We start from the raw sequence: 19,694 nt of genomic DNA on the forward strand, positions 1-19,694 counted from the left end.
AAGGATAGCCACTCTTAGGTCTGTGATCGAGTGACCAGAGAGATTGAAGTGTTCTCCAACTGGTTTTTGAATGTTATAATTCTTGACGTCTGATTTGTGTCCATTCATTCTTTTACGTAGAGACTGTCCAGTATGACCAATGTACATGGCAGAGGGGCATTGCTGGCACATGACGGCATATATCACATTGGTAGATGGGCAGGTGAACGAGCCTCTGATAGCGTGGCTGATGTGATTAGGCCCTATGATGGTGTCCCCTGAATAGATATGTGGACAGAGTTGGCAACGGGCTTTGTTGCAAGGATAGGTTCCTGGGTTGGTGGTTCTGTTGTGTGGTGTGTGGTTGCTGGTGAGTATTTGCTTCAGATTGGGGGGCTGTCTGTAAGCAAGGACTGGCCTGTCTCCCAAGATCTGTGAGAGTGATGGGTCGTCCTTCAGGATAGGTTGTAGATCCTTGATGATGCGTTGGAGAGGTTTTAGTTGGGGGCTGAAGGTGATGGCTAGTGGGGTTCTGTTATTTTCTTTGTTGGGCCTGTCCTGTAGTAGGTGACTTCTGGGTACTCTTCTGGCTCTAATCCTCTACAGCAAACAGGGAAAGATTAAGAATGAGCTCTCAAAACTGGATACTCTCTATAAAGAACCAACCTTCCACACAAACTTTCTCGTGGCTGGACTTTACAAAAACTAGAGAAGCCATTTACAACACACACTTTGCTTCTCTACAAAAGAAAAAGGACACTAAGCTATCTAAACTACTACATGCCACAAGGGGCCACAACAGTGGTTCCCGTAACCCACCCAGCAATATTGTTAATCTATCCAACTATACTCTTAACCCAGCAGAAGAATCTGTCCTATCTCGGGGCCTCTCCTTTTGCCCCTCCACCCCCACGAACATGATACAGTTCTGTGGTGACCTAGAATCCTATTTTCGACGTCTCCGACTCAAGGAATATTTCCAACACACCTCTGACCAACATATTAACCCACAGAGACCTTCCTACCAACACTACAAAAAGAAGGATTCTGGGTGGACTCCTCCTGAAGGTCGAAACAGCAGCCTGGACTTCTACATAGAGTGCTTCTGCTGACGTGCACGAGCTGAAATTGTGGAAAAGCAGCATCGCTTGCCTCATAACCTCAGCCATGCAGAACACAATGCCATCCACAGCCTCAGAAACAACTCTGACATCATAATCAAAAAGGCTGACAAAGGAGGTGCTGTCGTCATCATGAATAGGTCAGAGTATGAACAAGAGGCTACTAGGCAGCTCTCCAACACCACTTTCTACAAGCCATTACCCTCTGATCCCACTGAGTTACCAAAAGAAACTACAGCATTTGCTCAAGCAACTCCCTGAAAAAGCACAAGAACAAATCCGCACAGACACACCCCTAGAACCCTGACCTGGGGTATTCTATCTGCTACCCAAGATCCATAAACCTGGAAATCCTGGATGCCTCATCATCTCAGGCATTGCCACCCTGACAGCAGGATTGTCTGGCTATGTAGACTCCCTCCTCAGGCCCTACATTAACAGCACTCCCAGCTATCTTCGAGACACCACTGACTTCCTGAGGAAACTACAGTCCATTGGTGATCTTCCTAAAAACACCATCCTAGCCACTATGGATGTAGAAGCCCTCTACACCAACATTCCACACAAAGATGGGCTACAAGCCGTCAGGAACAGTATCCCCGATACTGTCACGGATAACCTGGTGGCTGAACTTTTTGACTTTGTCCTCACCCATAACTATTTCACATTTGGGGACAATGTATACCTTCAAGTCAGCGGCACTGCGATGGGTACCCGCATGGCCCCACAGTATGCCAACATTTTTATGGCTGACTTAGAACAACACTTCCTCATCTCTCGTCTCCTAATGCCCCTACTCTACTTGTGCTACATTGATGACATCTTCATCATCTGGACCCATGGAAAAGAAGCCCTTGAGGAATTCCACCATGATTTCAACAATTTCCATCCCACCATCAACCTCAGCCTGGACCAGTCCACACAAGAGATCCACTTCCTGGACACTACGGTGCTAATAAGCGATGGTCACATAAACACCACCCTATATCGGAAACCTACTGACCGCTATTCCTACCTACATGCCTCTAGCTTTCACCCAGATCATACCACACGTTCCATTGTCTACAGCCAAGCTCTACGATATAACCGCATTTGCTCCAACCCCTCAGACAGAGACAAACACCTACAAGATCTCTATCATACATTCCTACAACTACAATACCCACCTGCTGAAGTGAAGAAACAGATTGACAGAGCCAGAAGAGTACCCAGAAGTCACCTACTACAGGACAGGCCCAACAAAGAAAATAACAGAACGCCACTAGCCATCACCTTCAGCCCCCAACTAAAACCTCTCCAACGCATCATCAAGGATCTACAACCTATCCTGAAGGACAGCCCATCACTCTCACAGATCTTGGGAGACAGGCCAGTCCTTGCTTTCAGACAGCCCCCCAATCTGAAGCAAATACTCACCAGCAACCACACACCACACAACAGAACCACCAACCCAGGAACCTATCCTTGCAACAAAGCCCGTTGCCAACTCTGTCCACATATCTATTCAGGGGACACCATCATAGGGCCTAATCACATCAACCACACTATCAGAGGCTCGTTCACCTGCGCATCTACCAATGTGATATATGCCGTTGTGTGCCAGCAATGCCCCTCTGCCATGTACATTGGTCAAACTGGACAGTCTCTACGTAAAAGAATGAATGGACACAAATCAGACGTCAAGAATTATAACATTCAAAAACCAGTTGGAGAACACTTCAATCTCTCTGGTCACTCGATTGCAGACCTAAGAGTGGCTATCCTTCAACAAAAAAGCTTCAAAAACAGACTCCAACGAGAGACTGCTGAATTGGAATTAATTTGCAAACTGGATACAATTAACTTAGGCTTGAATAGAGACTGGGAATGGATGAGTCATTACACAAAGTAAAACTATTTCCCCATGTTAATTCTCCCTCCCACCCCACCCCACGCCCCAGTGTTCCTCAGATATTCTTGTTAACTGCTGGAATTAGCCTACCTTGCTTGTCCCCATGAAAGGTTTTCCTCCTTTCCCCCCCCCTGCTGCTGGTGATGGCTTATCTTAAGTGATCTCTCCTTACAGTGTGTATGATAAACCCATTGTTTCATGTTCTCTGTGTGTATATATCAATCTCCCCTCTGTTTTTTCCACCAAATGCATCCGATGAAGTGAGCTGTAGCTCACGAAAGCTTATGCTCTAATAAATTTGTTAGTCTCTAAGGTGCCACAAGTACTCCTTTTCTTTTTGCGAATACAGACTAACATGGCTGCTACTCTGAAACATGTATTCTCGACAAAGCCAGGTCGCACAAATGAAACATATCACCACATCGTCATGAACCCCGGGGCCAGAGTAACAATGAGGCCCTACCAGGTACCAGCAGCCAAAAGGAAGGAAATAAAAGCGGAAGTAAAAAAAACACTGGAGATGGGGATCATCAAAAAATCCCACAGTCAGTGATCCAGCCCGATAGTGGTGGTGCCCAAACCTGATGGCACCACAAGGCTCTGCAACGACTTCCGCCAACTAACTGAGATATCCCAGTTTGATGCATAACCTGTACCTCGCATAGACGAACTAGTGGACCGTCTGGGTAATGCCCGGTACTTGACAACCATAGACGTGACAAGGGTACTGGCAGATTCCCCTAGCCGAAGACGCGAAGGAAAAGATGGCGTTCTCTACACCAAAGGGTCTTTTCCAATACACTGTCCTTCCTTTTGGACTACATGGGGCCCCAGCTACGTTTCAATGCCTCATGGACAAGCTATTATGCCCCCATGCCAGCTATGCTGCGGCCTACCTGGATGATGTGGTTATTCATACCCCAGACTGGGAAACCCACTTGAAGGTGGGGGCAGTCTTTGATACCTTCAGGCGATCTGGCCTTATGGCAAACCCTGTCAAGTGCGCCATAGGGTTCACAGAGGCCAAATATGTTGGCTATGTGGTAGCAAAAGGTCTGGTAAAACCCCAACTGAACAAGTTAAAGGCCATCCAAAATTGGCCCCAGCCGAGCCATAAGAAGCAGGTCCTAGCATTCCTAGTGGTGGTGGGGTATTACCGGCGTTTAATCCCCTGTTTTGCCACAAGGGCAAGTCCCCTAACGGACTTAGTGAAGGCCTGTGGCCCTGATCCAGTCAGATGGTCTGATGCAGCAGAGAGGCATTCGCAGACCTACGGACTACCCTCTGCAATAACCCTGTATTGATGGTCCTGGATTTCACCATGGAAATCATCCTACAAACAGATGTATCTGAGGTGGGGTGAGGGGCTGTCCTCTCACAGATGGTCAGGGAGGAGGAGCACCTAATACTCTACCTCAGCAGGAAACTCCTTCCGAGGGAACAAAAATATTTAGTGGTTGAGAGGAAGTGCCTCACTGTTAAATGGGCCATGGAAGCGTAACGTTATTACCTGCTTGGGTGTAGATTTGTCCTTGTAACTGACATGCCTCACTTCAATGGATGCAGTGAAACAAGGAGAAGAACTCCAGGGTAACCTGGTGGTTCTTGTCCCTCCAACCTTTCGTGTTCCATGTGCAACATAGAGCAAGGAGCCGCCATGGCAATGCCGATGGTTTGTCACATGTGCACTTTGTTGTCCCAAGCTGCCCAACCCCTTGGTGTTGAGCAGGGGGAGGGATATGTGACAGACCCAGACCAATTGGGTGCAGGAGTCTGGTAGAAGGAAACACACTGGATGAATAGTTTTCTGTTTCATGAGTGATCAGGGCAGAGGCTACTGCAGAGCAGTCAGGAAGGTGCTAGAAGCAATTAAGTCAGGCAGACTCCATAAGACACCTGGAACCAATTAAGAACTGAGTAGGAGCAATCAAAAGAAACAGACTAATCAGATCACCTGAAGCCTGTTTAGAACCATCTGGGACTAGTTTAAAAGGAAGTCCCTTCAGAGAGGCTGGCTGCTAGGAGCTGGGAGTAGGAAGGTGTGTTGTGGGAAGACTGAGAGAAAGAAGGTGCGCAGTAAAAGACCCAGGAGAAAAAGCATGGTCAGGTACCAAGGAGGATGCTAGGAGGGGCTGTTTGGGGAATTAGCCCAGGGAAGGGCTATAGCTCTGGTAGTATAGGAAAACTACCTGTTTCTGCTGCCAATTAGGGTCCCTGGGTTGGAACCCAGAGAAGAGGGTGGGCCTGGGTTGCCCCCAACTCCCCCCGCGCGCGCACGCACACACACGGATTAAAGAGGGTTCTTACACCAAAGTCATTGATTGACCAATGATGGTGACTAAGTAAGCTGTAGCCCTTGCCTCTAGGAGGGGAGAGAGACTACATTGAGGGTCACAGCAAACCTGTGAGGCAAACTCTAAGCACCTAGAAGCCCAGTACCTCCGGAGGCAAGGCCGGTGCTCTGCCACAATCCCTTTACAGTTTTTTAATTGCTATCGGAATATAGCAGTTGCTATACCTAGGGTATTACACGGGAACACCTAATAAACAACTTTTTCCTTATTTAAAAAAACTTAACTCAGTTAGCAAGGCATACAATACAAATGGAAGCCTGTCTGCAAGGTATTACCCTTTTTGTAAAATATAAAGAAAACTTACTAGAAAAAAAAATAGCTAGTCTTCTTCCAGAATATTCAACAATGTTTTGATTTTACAAGATAATTTTGTGTAGGTTGCAGTCAAAGATCAATTGAACTTGAAGCCTTAACTTAACTAAGCCACCCACATTTAAAGATCAAGGATTGGGAATCTTCTAGCCAAGTTTCAGAGCTAACACTCAGTACAGATGCTTTACAAATAATGTAGAAAAGAATTATGCATGGTTGAATATGTAATTTTTAATTAAATTAAATTTTCTGTGCTTTAACACAGAAAAACAACTTTTGGAAAAGTACTGTAACTACCATATGATTTTTTAAAAAACAGGTGATTAATGCAAAAGTGCACAAAAAATTAAATGACCTTGTGAAATACAAGTGTCAGGAGACTTAAGAATTTTATGACTAACTCCAAACAAAGGGTTTTCTAGTGGTAAATCTTAACATCAGATGTTTATAATAGAAATGCTGCCAAGCTCAGTGGAACAACATAGTGGTTCTGCAATAAACCCATTCTTAGACTGAGTTGATTTGTGTCTTTAGGCTTCCTGTAATGGTGATTCACGCTCTCAAGTCCCTAGATACTTTGAATCATTGGTGTTAATTGACTTCTCAGTGCAGTTATACTTGAGATTTTATTACATATGGAGTATTTCTAGACACAACTATTTAGTACTAAAGAAAACTTGCAATTCAGTTACATATTCACACCGTAAATCAAACCCTATTTTGCCTATTTAAAATTTCAGAAAGGCCCTTTATTTTGATATGCAACACATTTTTTCATGTTTTTTGGACATGCATATACCAGATAGCACATCTTCACAAAAGAGAACCTGTGCCACTGAAATAAGCCTCACCTTAGGTTTTGATGTTGAAGGAAGGAATTTTTTTCTACCTAAGTGCTTGTATCTAACTTGGGAAACCCAGCTCACCTCTGTAACCCCAGTGACATTACTTGGAATTGTGTTGATGTAACAGAAGTTAGAACTCCATCCTCCAAAGTTTAGTAGTAATCCTTCTTAGGACTTAACACCTTAAATATCTACTAGCCAGCATTCCTTGTTTGTGAATATTACCAGAAATTAGTCAGTATGTTGATATACATGGGTATATCAACATTCTCTCCATTCATACACCCACTTTTCAGGAATGCACATCACTGAACTAGCTCCATGCTTTTTATTAAAACAAGAATACCCGATCAAGTTATAGTTGTTAGGCATCTGATTTTTGTCAGAAACACCTTTGTTCTGTTGTACTGTCCACCTTAAGTTTTAACTGAACTACTTTTGTGTCCTAGAAGAATACACTCCACGATGAACTCGCATCTCTGCTGGAAAAGTAAGCAACTTAGCGGTCACCTAGACCTGAGTAGGATCAAAAGGTTCAGTCCCTTAGGTTGAGCTCATGGCCTAAGTCAAGGCCTTTCTGCCCACATAGTCACTGATAACTATAGTCTCTCTTAAGGGGACACAATCAACTTATTTTTCAAACTGAAATATCATTGTTGACCTACTAATATTACAAATAACTAAGCTTACTGCAGCTCAAAGAATTAGGGAGAGAGAAATCTCTTTCTGCATCTGATAGTACTTGCTATATATTCATTTTCACTATTTTCCTTTGTGTAGTTAGTCAGTTTCTCCTATTTCAAACCGACTTTTTTTAAAAATCGGAAACTCTTATTCAAAACCATAAAAGTTGGTGGGGAGAATTCCTGAAACTACGTTTAACTCAATTTGTAAATTCTGTACATTTCAAGTCAACGTATTCCTTTCAAAAACAATTTTTACTTCTTCATTTTTAGACATCTATAGCCATATTCCTCAGATCAGGATAACTAACTAACTATCATTTTTATCTGTCCCATTGTGGAACCAGGACTGTTTCAGTATATCGTTGTCATTCATATTTAATTTCATTTAGGAAAACTAAGAATGCTTCTTGTCAAATTCATTTGTCCGGCAGTAGTTCTCCAGCTGGGTACCTATAACTGATGCCTGCAATAATCTGATTATCTTTTAGTTCAGGTAGCTCTTAAAAGAAGTTTCTGATGACTTTCTGCGTTTAAGCTTTTGTATCTTTTTATTCTTGTGCATCTCATCTGTTTTTTGCCTGTGATTCCTAATGTTGCAAGTTGACATGCATTTTTTCCAGATCCTCTGAATTTAGTTTCTTTTGTACTAAGCTATCATAAGTGCCATTACAAAAAAAAATTGTACTGTAAACAGCTATTTCTGTTGATATGGTGGAAACATTCTGTATGTAGTTAATTAGTTGTTGCACCTGAAAAATTATTATTGTTGTGCAAATAAGATTTGATTCCTTTAACTCAGCTAGTCATTGTATGCTTGATATTTTTGTCCATAATGAAGGTAGAGTGATGATCCCACTGAACGTTTTGGTGACATTTTAGAAAATGTTTTTAATCTTAATGAGATTGGTCTACAATTTGTGGTCTTAATGTGGAAGAAATATAAAACCTCTCTAAAAAGGATAAATCACATGTCTGTTTAAAAAAACTGATTACATAAATATGAACTAAACTGTACTAAGTAATTAGTGTCATGTATTTTTGATGTTCAAAGGTAAATTTAAGAAATTTGAACGTATATTTTTCACACACACAAGCTTATTTGGGTCTCAGATCTTTCTACTAAACATCCTCTAAGGGAGACCTAAAACTGTGAGCAAGAACCTCGATATTTTAGTGAAAGATTTCTCTGGAGGTAGGCAAAGGAACTTCTTTCCTCTGAAGAGGGTGTTTTCATCTTGATTGCAAGTATAAATAAAAACCAGGGCTCTCTTCTCTGCCTGAACTGACTAATGACACTGTCCTGTGCTGTTTATATTTCTAGAAACTATATAATCATTCTCATGTTAGTTCTTGCTATGAGATCATCTCCTTTCTTAGCCCTGTTACTTGATCCCTAGTGATTCATTACTTGAGATATCCCACAGAAATAGCACTCCTACTGCTTTTATTGACAGTCTGTCTTTATATGGAAGATAGTTTTAAGAAAGGACTGATAACAGAATTTTTTATGTTCAGAAGTGGCTATTGTTTATACAGCAGATTAGATGTGTATGATGCTTTATAAATAAAACTGCATGATTATGCTCCAAGAATAGTTACTCATTATAGTTTTTCAATCTTAATATTCTCTGTGTTTTCAAATACAGTAAGTTAGAAGTCAAGCTTTTAATATGAAATAAATGTAAAGCACAAAACCATTTAGAATTCATTTGAACATAAAAGGGCGGGAGAAACAGCTGAAATTCACACTGAGAAGAACCTATTCCTGTATCTCAAGTACCAAAACGTTCTCCCCATCCTTGTGATGTTATACTTCTTAAATTGCTCTGAATAGACAACGGGTGTCTAGAATAACTTAGTAAAAATGACCATGTTTCTATTTTAAATCTTATTCTATTGTCTCTGCTTGCTTTAACTTCTTAGCCTGCAATGCACTCCAGTGCTTTCAGTAAATCAAACTATGATTTGATTTATTGTAGTTATAATTTTTGTTGAGTATGTTGATGTTACAGGTAACTACCACTTCTGTTAAAATGTGTTAGTTTATTTAAGGAGATCTTCCTAATTTAATGTATACACCATTGATTGCAAGGGAGTTTTTCTCCTTTCTCTTCTGTGGAGTTGCATGACATAGGTTTTGTAATGTTGTCAAATCCCTGGAGCAAACCAGTTCTCTCTTTCTACAATCAGTTTGTGTTCTTTTATTCTCTCCACAAGCAAATTAAATTGATCTTATCCTAACCCTTATAGATAAATACTGAATTTGCTTGTTGCTCATTGCTCTTGAGATTTGTGACTTGGTAATAGTGTGTTGCAGGATAGCAGTGAGATGCACTGCCAGAGATGGGTAGGGAATTTGTGATTAGTCTGCTTTTTTTAATTTCTCTTACTAGCATTGTTGTTAACCCTTCATTTTCATAAGCATCAAATTAATTGTTTTAATGATTAAAAGGAAATGTGGACCCATATCATATAGTAATGTTCTACTCCTTCCCATGACTGAGAATTCTACAAAGGCATAGTTGTCTGTATCGGGAGGAGCCTTGCATTGTAAAGAGCCACACTTCTGGCTCGGTAAGTAGTGGCAGCATTATTACTCAGATGTTATCAATTCAAACTATGTACCTATGGCCAAAAAATCAGACACGTAGGACTGGAAGGGACCTTGATAGATCTAGCCAGTCCCCTGCACTCTAATCAGGACTAATAATTAGACCATTCCTGAGAGGTGTTTGTCTAATCTGTTCTTAAAATTCTCCAATATCTGAGATTCCACAACTTTCCTAGGTAATTTATACCAGTGCTTAACTACCCTGACAGGAAGTTTTTCCTAATGTCCATCCCAAGCTCCCCTTGCTGCAATTTAAGCGCATTGATTCTTGTTCTATCCTCAGAGGTTGAGAACAATTTTTCACCCTCCTCCTTGTAACAACCTTTTATGCATTGTCCTTGAAACACAAAGATAATATTAAGATTGAAAAAACTTTCCATATTTTAAACCTCAGATCCTACCTCATTTTATATGTTAATGTTAAACAGCAGTCTATTTTGCTCATACACAGATACATTGTATATCTAGGGCATCCCAAGTATCCTGCCTAGCACGCTAGATGATTTATAATCTTTATAAAACTACAGTGAAAGGGCCAATGTTCAAAGACTAAGACTCTCTCTCCACATAACCCTTAAAATCTTCATTCACTCCACAAATCTGCTCATCCCACTCCCCAGAAATAGCCTGCAGGGAACAGATGGATATAACTGACAGTCAACAGAATTCACCAATAAAGGAAGCAGATTACTCAGTGGAGGGACCCTTCCAGTTAAACCAAAGGGTAATGCGTTCATTTTAGTTGATCTCAAATGCTATCGCCAGGTGGGGAAGTGCAGATTTCCCACAGTCTCATAAATATACCTTGAATAGGAGGGGTGAGAACAGAACTCTATGATACGCTACATGAAACAGCCTGGAGTAGACAAGCACTTACCTAACACTACCATCTGGAGCCTATCCTTGTGAATAGAGCCATTGCAAGAGTGACTTGCCCATGGCAGGGTCTGCAGCCATGTCAATACCTCAGTCAAGATTACTCAAGGCCACTGATCAATCTAAAAGAATGAGTATGGGCACGTTATTTTCATTCATCAGCAGGAGACTCAATCAGAGAAACTGTGCAGTATCTGTTCCATAACTACGTCTAAAAGCAAGTGAACAGAATCAAAAAAAATCTGAGGACTCAAAATATTGCCACAGTTGTGACACCACCTTATCTAGAATCTTCACCAAAAAGAGAAAATTAGCATAGGGTCATAGCATAATCAGCAAGATTATCAATAATAAGAGAGTGCCATCAGACCTTGATTTTTCTAGTTTAACACTGAACTGTATTTTATTTTCCAGTCTAGGTATTAGCCAGAACTTGTTCTTCCCCTAGCTCTGAAAGCAATGCCATTATTCTGATTTTCTCATCTAAATGCCACAAATGGAAGTGTTTTTTGTTCAGACAGTGGAAATATTACTCTCTCTCTAAATGTATCCATTTGTTCCTAGCTCTAGAGCATCCAGAAATAAGAGTGAGATCATCATAAAATAGGTTTATGCTTTTCTCCTAGTCTACCTTGGAGCAGGTCAATGAATTATTTTAACTTGAATCTTTAAGGCTCTATTTCTTGTGGGGAATGGGAAGAAAAGCTGGTTTCTCTCCATTCTAGTTCAGTGCGGTTTCTGTGAGCTCTCATCGACTTTGATGGGTCACTAAATCTGATTCATTTCAGATGCTCTTAGTGGAAAAGCAGTAGATATGAAAAGTCATCTCTTGGATATATAAGCGTTGTATTTTAGAATTTTTTCTTTTTTACAACTTTCCCAAGAAAATGTTTGTCTACATGTCATTTAGGACTTGGGTATTTATATTGGTTTTTTTCAGACGATGTTATACACTATCTGTATTAATCTATAATAATTAGTAGTAAATCTGGCTCTGCTTCTTTTGGGCAGCAGAATTTTACTGGCTTCATAGCTTGTTTTGCATAACTTCTTTACATTATACAGAATATTTAAATTCTATGGGCCTGCAAGATGTTTTTAAGATCAAAATAAATTAATATTGTCACAGGTCTTGAAAAATGCTAAGAATTCTAGAGCTCCATTCTTAGTATGTTTTTTAAATCACTTTTCTGGGTTGACTTTTAATTTGAGTTCTTTCCTCATCTTTGAAAATGTAGATACTCAAGAAAATTTTCTGCGAAAGTTTCTAGAGGACACGTAGTAATATTTTTTCCATGAAATCCATAATTTTAAAACTATTTCTGTAATAAAAGTGAAAGATAGTTTTGAAAGTTTGACAGACCATATCCAAAACTGAGTCAGATTTAATTTATTAAATGCAGCCGGGTTTCAAAAGTCAACCTCTCATCTGTCCCTAAATAGTTGCATTTCCTAACTATGACATCAAATTTGATAGAATGACATTTGCCAGCACTTTTTTTTTTTACTACTAGTAGGTTTTTATTATTTGTTAACTATAACCAAGATTTTGTGTACTCTGAGGTATAATGGTATCAAAGTCCATGGTGTGGAATCGGAGTACATGGGATCCTGATTTCAATTGCTGTAACTTTCAAAATTTAGAGACCCCAGAATGGATTTTAAAGCCTCAATAGCAACTCTGTATCTCAGGCGCTAATTTTGTTTTTTTCATAGCAGTTATATTGTGAAGGAAAATTAGAAAATACTAATAAAAGAAAAGTTTGAAAGTCTGGGAATTCATTGTTAATTTCAGTCTTAACTCAAACCCCACATCTCTGGAAAATTCATAGTTACACGGCAGATGGGGAAACATGATCTGGGGAACTTTCACTCAGTTTTCAAACTTTCAGACGTTGGGTCTGTATAATTGAAGCCTTACATTACCAAAAATAAACACCTTAAAACCAGTATATTCAAATTGTAGCACTCTAGGAACATCTCCTCCTGGTGAAATTTTTCTGGGAAAAGCTGGTCTAGTCTGAAAAATCAATTTCTGCCTGCTGTGGAATTTCAAGGGCAAAGTGTAAAACTCAAGACTATTTGCTGTACATCTTCCAATAGCTTTCTGGAAAAGGCAGAATGGACCATGGCTATGTCATTACAGCTGTATAAAGGCTTTTGAATTTCCATTGCACTTTATTCACAGACTTGAATATTAAGCCATAAAGTCTAAAAGTTGTTTGTTGAAAGTGAATGGTGAAATCTATAGAAAAACTTCTTTTGTTTTAAATGAAGTGTTAGTAAAGCACTTCTGAGCTGTCAAATTTTGGTGATATTGTGATGCTGGTTAAAATTCACCTGACTGTTTCGCTAGGTGCTCCACTCTTATCTCAGATGTAACCAGGTATGTTCAGTTATGCTGTAGTTATATTAGGCTATATACTTTTTCTGTTGGAATATTTGTATGACAGTTCTAATTCCAGAGCAATCGATAATTTGCTTGGTATTCATTGTACAATACCTTACCTGGGGTACAGCAAAATTATTTCGCTTTTTATGATTTACATATAATACTACTTTAATCAGTGCAACGAAGATATATCCTGATGAGCTTGCAGAAAGCTCTGAACAAAATTAAGATTTTGAAGGCTACTTATTCTCTTGTAATCTGTTGCAGTTTTTGCCATAATTACCATCAGCTAGTCACGGTTGCTGACATTTGTATAAGATACCTATATATCCAGGATGGCAAAAGCACAAATGCAGGAATATTCTAAATTTTTTTAAAAGGTTATCTATGCTAGAGCAAGATACACTGCAGCAGCCAAGTATTGTGTATATTTTCTTCCTTAGAAAACATCATTATTTGCCAAAATGGCAAGTAATTTGTAGCAACTAGCTTTATGGAAAAGTAAAAACCTCCTGAGATGTAAGCAAATTCTGTGCTTTATCTGCTGAGTTCAATAATGTGTACTAAAGTAAACTGTAACAAGGTACTCCCTAACTAAACAAAAGGTTTCAGAGTAGCAGCCGTGTTAGTCTGTATTCGCAAAAGAAAAGGAGTACTTGTGGCACCTTAGAGACTAACAAATTTATTAGAGCATAAGCTTTCGTGAGCTACAGCTCACTTCATCGGATGCAGTGAGCTGTAGCTCACGAAAGCTTATGCTCTAATAAATTTGTTAGTCTCTAAGGTGCCACAAGTACTCCTTTTCTTTAAACAAAAGGTGTGCTTATGTTCAATTTTATATCTTTTTTGAGATTTCTGAAGTAAAGCACAAAAATTTGGACTGATCAGGGAAGGCAACTTCATCCAAGCAAAGGGATATCAATGAATGTTGTTGCTATTCAGAAATATCATTTAGGCTGCTTTTCGATGGCAATCACTTATCAAATATTTAATTTTACTTTGGTTTACTAAGTTTTTCTCCCTTGTCTAATTTTGCTTTTGTTTTTCTTAAACATGTGTTAAGTCAAGTGACAGTGGGCTAAATTGGTGTATTAAAACTTTGCTTTTTTTGTAGGTGACCCGGTGCAGTGCAGTGCTTGGGTGGGACAGTGTGCACTGTACATAGTGATCATGATGTTTGAGAAAACCATCATCATTATAGTCCTCCTAATACCTCAGTGGAAAGAGGTTTGAGTCTTTATAGTACTTTTACAGTTAAGTGAATAGCAGTTAGATGCCAGAAAGTGATAAACTGTTAATTCTATTTAATCCAAAAAGACTAAGGCTATCATGCAAACTATGTAGAGGTCCACAGTTGGTGCTACTTAACTGTTGCCTATGGTAATGGAGTGTCCTGATACACTAATTGGATTTCACTGGTGACAATGCTTCTATTCTATTTTGCATTTAATAGGTATTGCATCGTACAATATAAGATCACATGCTCACTTGAGGTACCTAAAAGGAGACTGAGTGCATCAACCTTTCTTTTAATTAAATTTCAGCCCTAACTTTAAATCTATTGTGTATTCTTTTCCATAGTTTTAGAGAATCTCCCCTAAACGTTCATAATAGAACATTGATACATTTTTGTAGTAAAACCTTAGTAATTCACACCGCAATAAAAGACACATTGCTGAGTTACTGAATTAAAAAAATCTGCCAGTAAGCAAACAAAAGTCAGTTCCTGCAGCACAAAGTGTATTTTGAACCTTTATACAGGTAAAGTATAGTTTGGCTTCAATTTATGCTAATGCTATTAGTTATACTAGTAAGTGTATGGCAGTATATTCAGTAAACATAATGAAGTTGCAGTAATGAGGAATGACTCCCAGGCTGAGATCTGTATGAAAGATCATAACATTGTAAGTGACCTAATTTATAATCTAAACATGACAATGCTTACCTGGAGCAGCTGAAGTCACTATAATGTTTTGTAATTCACCTTTAAAATGTCTTTGTTTTATAAAATATTTGAACTTCTGCAACCCATGTCCAGATATTTAACTTTAAAACTGCAGTATGTGTTTGTAAGTAATTTTCCAAGATATTGGTTCTTCCAGTCAAAGCTTTCTGGGAAAAGGGTTCAGTGGATATTTGACTATAGCCTATGCTTTGTTTTTCTTGGTCAGACTCTTTTATGGCCACGGTTAGTTCAACTGCCAGAAGCACATGCATCATCTTGGACATGTCGCTAATAGAATCTTTCATCTCAATGTAGAATCAAGTGGGAACCACAAGTCCACACACTTTTAAAGGGATAATTTGTAATTTTGTCTATAATTGATAAAGCATTTTATATAACTGAACTATGAAATAAATGTCAGGTAGGTACGAGGTGGATTGTCTGGTTTAATACAGCATATGCAATTTAACATTCAAGATGATTACTCAGAGCAGAATAACCCCTGTTAGGTGTTCTAAACCAGGGGTTCTCAAACTGGGGTGTTGCGAGCTCTCAGCCTCCACCCCAAACCCCACTTCACCTCCAGCATTTATAATAGTGTTAAATATTTAAAAAGTGTTTTTAATTTAGAAGGGAGATTGTACTCAGAGGCTTGCTGTGTGAGAGGGGTCACCAGTACAAAAGTTTGAGAACCACTGTTCTAGACCATCCCTGTACAAAACAGGATTTTTTTACACTTTATTTTATAGTATTCTGACTAGTTTATTTAAATCTCCAAGTGACGGGGCTTCAAACGTTTTCCTTGGGACTATAAGGTGATTAATTTGTCAGATAGTATCTGGTTGCTTCACCTACCCACAAGTCATCACATTCCTTCTGTAATCACAAATTAGTGGGATTGTTTTCAGTCAGCCCCACATGTTTACTAAATGCAACAAACAAATGCTTCCTTAACAAAATTATATTCCTTTCCTATGCAACTGTCCTTTCTAATTCATCTAGCTACCAGCTTAATACTTTCTGTAACACTTTCTAACCCAGCTGCATGCACATACTGTTGTGGTCTGAATTTGATCTTTTTCTTTTCACAGGTAGCTTTATTGAATCCCATAGAGAACCCCCAGTTGGAGCTGGCTATCGTCATGCTGATAGTTCCCTTCTTTGTTAATGTTAGTACAACTGTACGCTTTTCAGAGATAGTTGACTTGCATTCCCCCACCACCACCCCCATCCCCTTCTCCATCTGTTAAAATTAATCCGTACCACACAGTGCCTTGGTGATATCTTAATGTTACAAGTCTTCAACTCCTGTGTGTGTGTGTGTGTGTGTGTGTGTGTGTGTGTGTGTGTGTAAGTAAAATGTGATTATGTACTTGTGTATCTATAAAATCCATAATCAGCAATGCCATTGGGCACAGAAATGGTGCACAGAATGCCTAGTGTTGAATGTATTATTCAGATATTACTGTACCAGTTAAAAAATTCCAGTTAAATTTGGTTTATTTAGGAAAGCATTAATTTGTTTGGAGTGCCAAAAAATATCATCCCATTGAAGTGCCCTAGACCAAGCAAGACTATCCATATGTCAAGATTAAGAGCTAATAAAAAATGCCCACTAAACAGCAGCTTTTTTCTTATTGGTGCAAGAGCAGGAAATAGGAAAGCTATGTTTCAGGGGGTATATGTTAGATCATGTGACTGGATCTGTACAGGATTTTGCCGTATTTGGCCAAATCCCATTTAATACAACTATTCCCTAACTCCATTCCAAAGTCTGAATGACTAACACATATGCTGGCCTAAAGAAAACCTGAACTGTGAATTTTTCCCTATTAACAGGCATTAATGTTCTGGGTGGTGGATAACTTTCTTATGAAGAAAGGGAAGACAAAAGCTAAACTTGAAGAAAAGGAAGTGGGGCAAGATTCAAGGAATGGAAGTAAAGTCCGATACAGGAGAGCAGCATCACATGAAGAGTCAGAGTCAGAAGTACGTGGATGCACCACTTGCTGTACCGGAGTCAACTCCCTTCCTTTTGACTTTGACTTACAATACTAGCTTAGGCTTGATTAGTTTTGTACTAAATTTGCTTAGAGACCTTTTTCGTAAGACCTCATTGAATAAATCGGTACTGCTAATTCACTTCTCTTATTGACCCTTTATAAGGCTGCTGATGATTTTCCTGGGGTTTGAGACCTTTCAAAAGGATTGTTTTTAGATCCTGTGGTGTCAGATAATTCAGTTAACAGTGAACTACAGCTTTAATGTGGCTATTATATAAGGATATTGTATATCTAAAAATGTTGACTTCAGATTTGTTAAAACAGACATTTCATCTGTTATGATAATCTTACACATTTGAACAATAGCTCAATATCAGGTTGGGGGGGGTTTGTTTTGTTTTTGAGGGTTGGTGAGGTTAGAGTCTACAGACGTTTTAAAACCATATCTAGTCATTAGTGTACAGGATTATACACTACAAGTAGGTGTCATGGCAGCTTCCCCATACAACGTTGCAAATAACCTTGATTTGACTTTAAACTGTGATAAGGTGAGAACATCATTCTCTCAGTTCTGTTCTTAATCTCTCCTTATCCAAGGAGCTTAATTAAGGTGGATCAGAAATGTTCCTTTTGATTGCTACCCACTAAAAGAACTTAACCATGATGAAAGACCATTCAGCTGACGCATACAGCTGTGTAAGAGCCATTGCTATATCTGGTACAGTTCTCTAGTTCCATTTTTCTGTGGAATATGGTACTTTAAGTAATTATGCTGAAAGTGAAGGGGCCAAAAGGTCAATTTTTTTTTAAACTTCCTTGCTTTCAAGATAATCTTCCTTAAAATTGTAAGCACTTTTTACTTTGCATAAGGACAAGCAGCTTCCTTGAGTATATGAGCACTTCTGTCACTATTGTTTAATATCCATTATCAGTTGTAACTCTTTGTTTAGTAAATAAATCTGTCACTGAAAGATGGTCAGAGAATCTGTCTGCCCACAAGTGGAACATTTGTGGGGTCCCAGTGTACCACAGGTCCCAGTATTCAGTGCTTTCTTCAGTCAAATGACCTTTCTTTAAGATCAGATAATACCTGGAGACTTTATGGGCCCATATGTCTATTAGAGATGAAGATGGCTGCAGTCTTCAATTTCTGCAAATGTGTTCATGGCAAATTGCATAAACTGCTCTTGGTTAAAACACATTTTGGGCATCCTGATTTATTTCTTGCATAGAAGGTGAAGTATGAAAAAGCATTTTGGTGTTTGAAAGTTACTTTCTAATTAGGGCTGTTAAACAATTAAAAATAATAGAACACCATTTATTTAAATATTTTTGGGTGTTTTCTACATTTTCAAATATATTGATTTCAATTACCACACAGTGTACAGTGCTCACTTTATATTATTTTTATTACAAATATTTGCACAGTAAAAAATAGTATTTTTCAACTCACCTAATACAAATACTGCAGTGCAATCTGTCATAAAAGTTGCACTTACAAATACAGAATTATGTACCAAAAAAACTGCGCTCAAAAATAAAAAACAAACATTCAAACTTTAGAGCCTACAAGTCCACTCAATCACTTCTTGTTCAGCCAGTCACTCCAACAAACAAGTTTGTTTACATTTGCAGGAGATAATGCTGCCCATTTCTTGTTTACATTGTCATCTGAAAGTGACAACAGGTTTGCATGGCACAGCTGTAGCTGGTGTCGCGAGATATTTACGTGCCTGATGCACTATAGATTCATATGTCCCTTCATGCTTCAGCCACCATTCCAGAGGACATGCATCCATGCTGATGACGGGATCTGCTTGATAATGATCCAAAGCAGTGCGCACCAGCCCATATTCATTTTCATCATTTGAGTCAGATACCACCAGCAGAAGGTTGATTTTCGTTTTTGGTGATTCAGTTCTGTAGTTTCCACAGTGGAGTGTTGCTCTTTTAAGACTTCTGAAAGTATGGTCCACACCTCATCCCTCTCAGATTTTTGGAAGGCACTTCAGATTCTCAAATCTTGGGTTGAGTGCTGTAGCTATCTTTAGAAATCTCATATTGGTACCTTCTTTGCATTTTGTCAAATCTGTGAAAGTGTTCTTAAAACGAATATGTGCTGGGTCATCATCCAAGATTGCTATATCATGAAATATATGGCAGAATGTGGGTAAAACAGAGCAGGAGACATACAATTCTCCCCCAAGGAGTTCAGTCACAAATTTTAATTAACACATTTTTTTTAACGAGTGTCATCAGCATGGAAGCATGTCCTCTGGAATTGTGGCCAAAGCATAGAATGATAGAACTGGAAGGGACCTCGAGAGGTCATCTAGTCCAGTCTCCTGCATTTAAGGCAGGACTAAGTATTATCTAGACCATCCCTGACGGGTGTTTGTTTAACCTGCTCTTAAAAATCCCCAATGATGGAGATTCCACAGCCTCCCTAGGCAATTTATTCCAGTGCTTAACCACTCTGACAGTTAGGAAGTTTTTCCTAATATTCAACCTAAACCGCCCTTGCTGCAATTTAAGCCCATTGTTTCTTGTCCTATCCTGAGAGGTTAAGAACAATTTTTCTCCCTCCTCCTTGTAACAACCTTTTATGTATTTGAAAACTGTTACCATGTCCCCTCTGTCTTCTCTTCTCCAGACTAAACAAACCCAATTTTTTTCAAT

At 39.1% G+C, this 19,694-nt stretch overlaps 1 protein-coding gene across 3 annotated transcripts in view; it reads left to right on the forward strand.

The window, feature by feature from the left end:
* The window catches only part of LOC119858626 (store-operated calcium entry regulator STIMATE-like), a 106,885-nt gene that overhangs the window by 81,490 nt on the left and 5,701 nt on the right, over window positions 1-19,694 (forward strand). For 2 of the 3 annotated variants that reach the window (XM_038409675.2, XM_043518516.1), the window contains 3 exons: window positions 14,182-14,294; window positions 16,104-16,181; window positions 16,852-17,001. In XM_038409675.2, coding sequence (XP_038265603.1) covers window positions 14,182-14,294; window positions 16,104-16,181; window positions 16,852-17,001 — 341 coding nt within the window. The remainder of the gene's footprint in view (window positions 1-14,181; window positions 14,295-16,103; window positions 16,182-16,851; window positions 17,002-19,694) is intronic. The other variant, XM_038409677.2, reaches the window with a different exon arrangement.

This window comes from Dermochelys coriacea, chromosome 7, assembly GCF_009764565.3.
Source record: "Dermochelys coriacea isolate rDerCor1 chromosome 7, rDerCor1.pri.v4, whole genome shotgun sequence".
Lineage (NCBI taxonomy): Eukaryota > Metazoa > Chordata > Testudines > Dermochelyidae > Dermochelys > Dermochelys coriacea.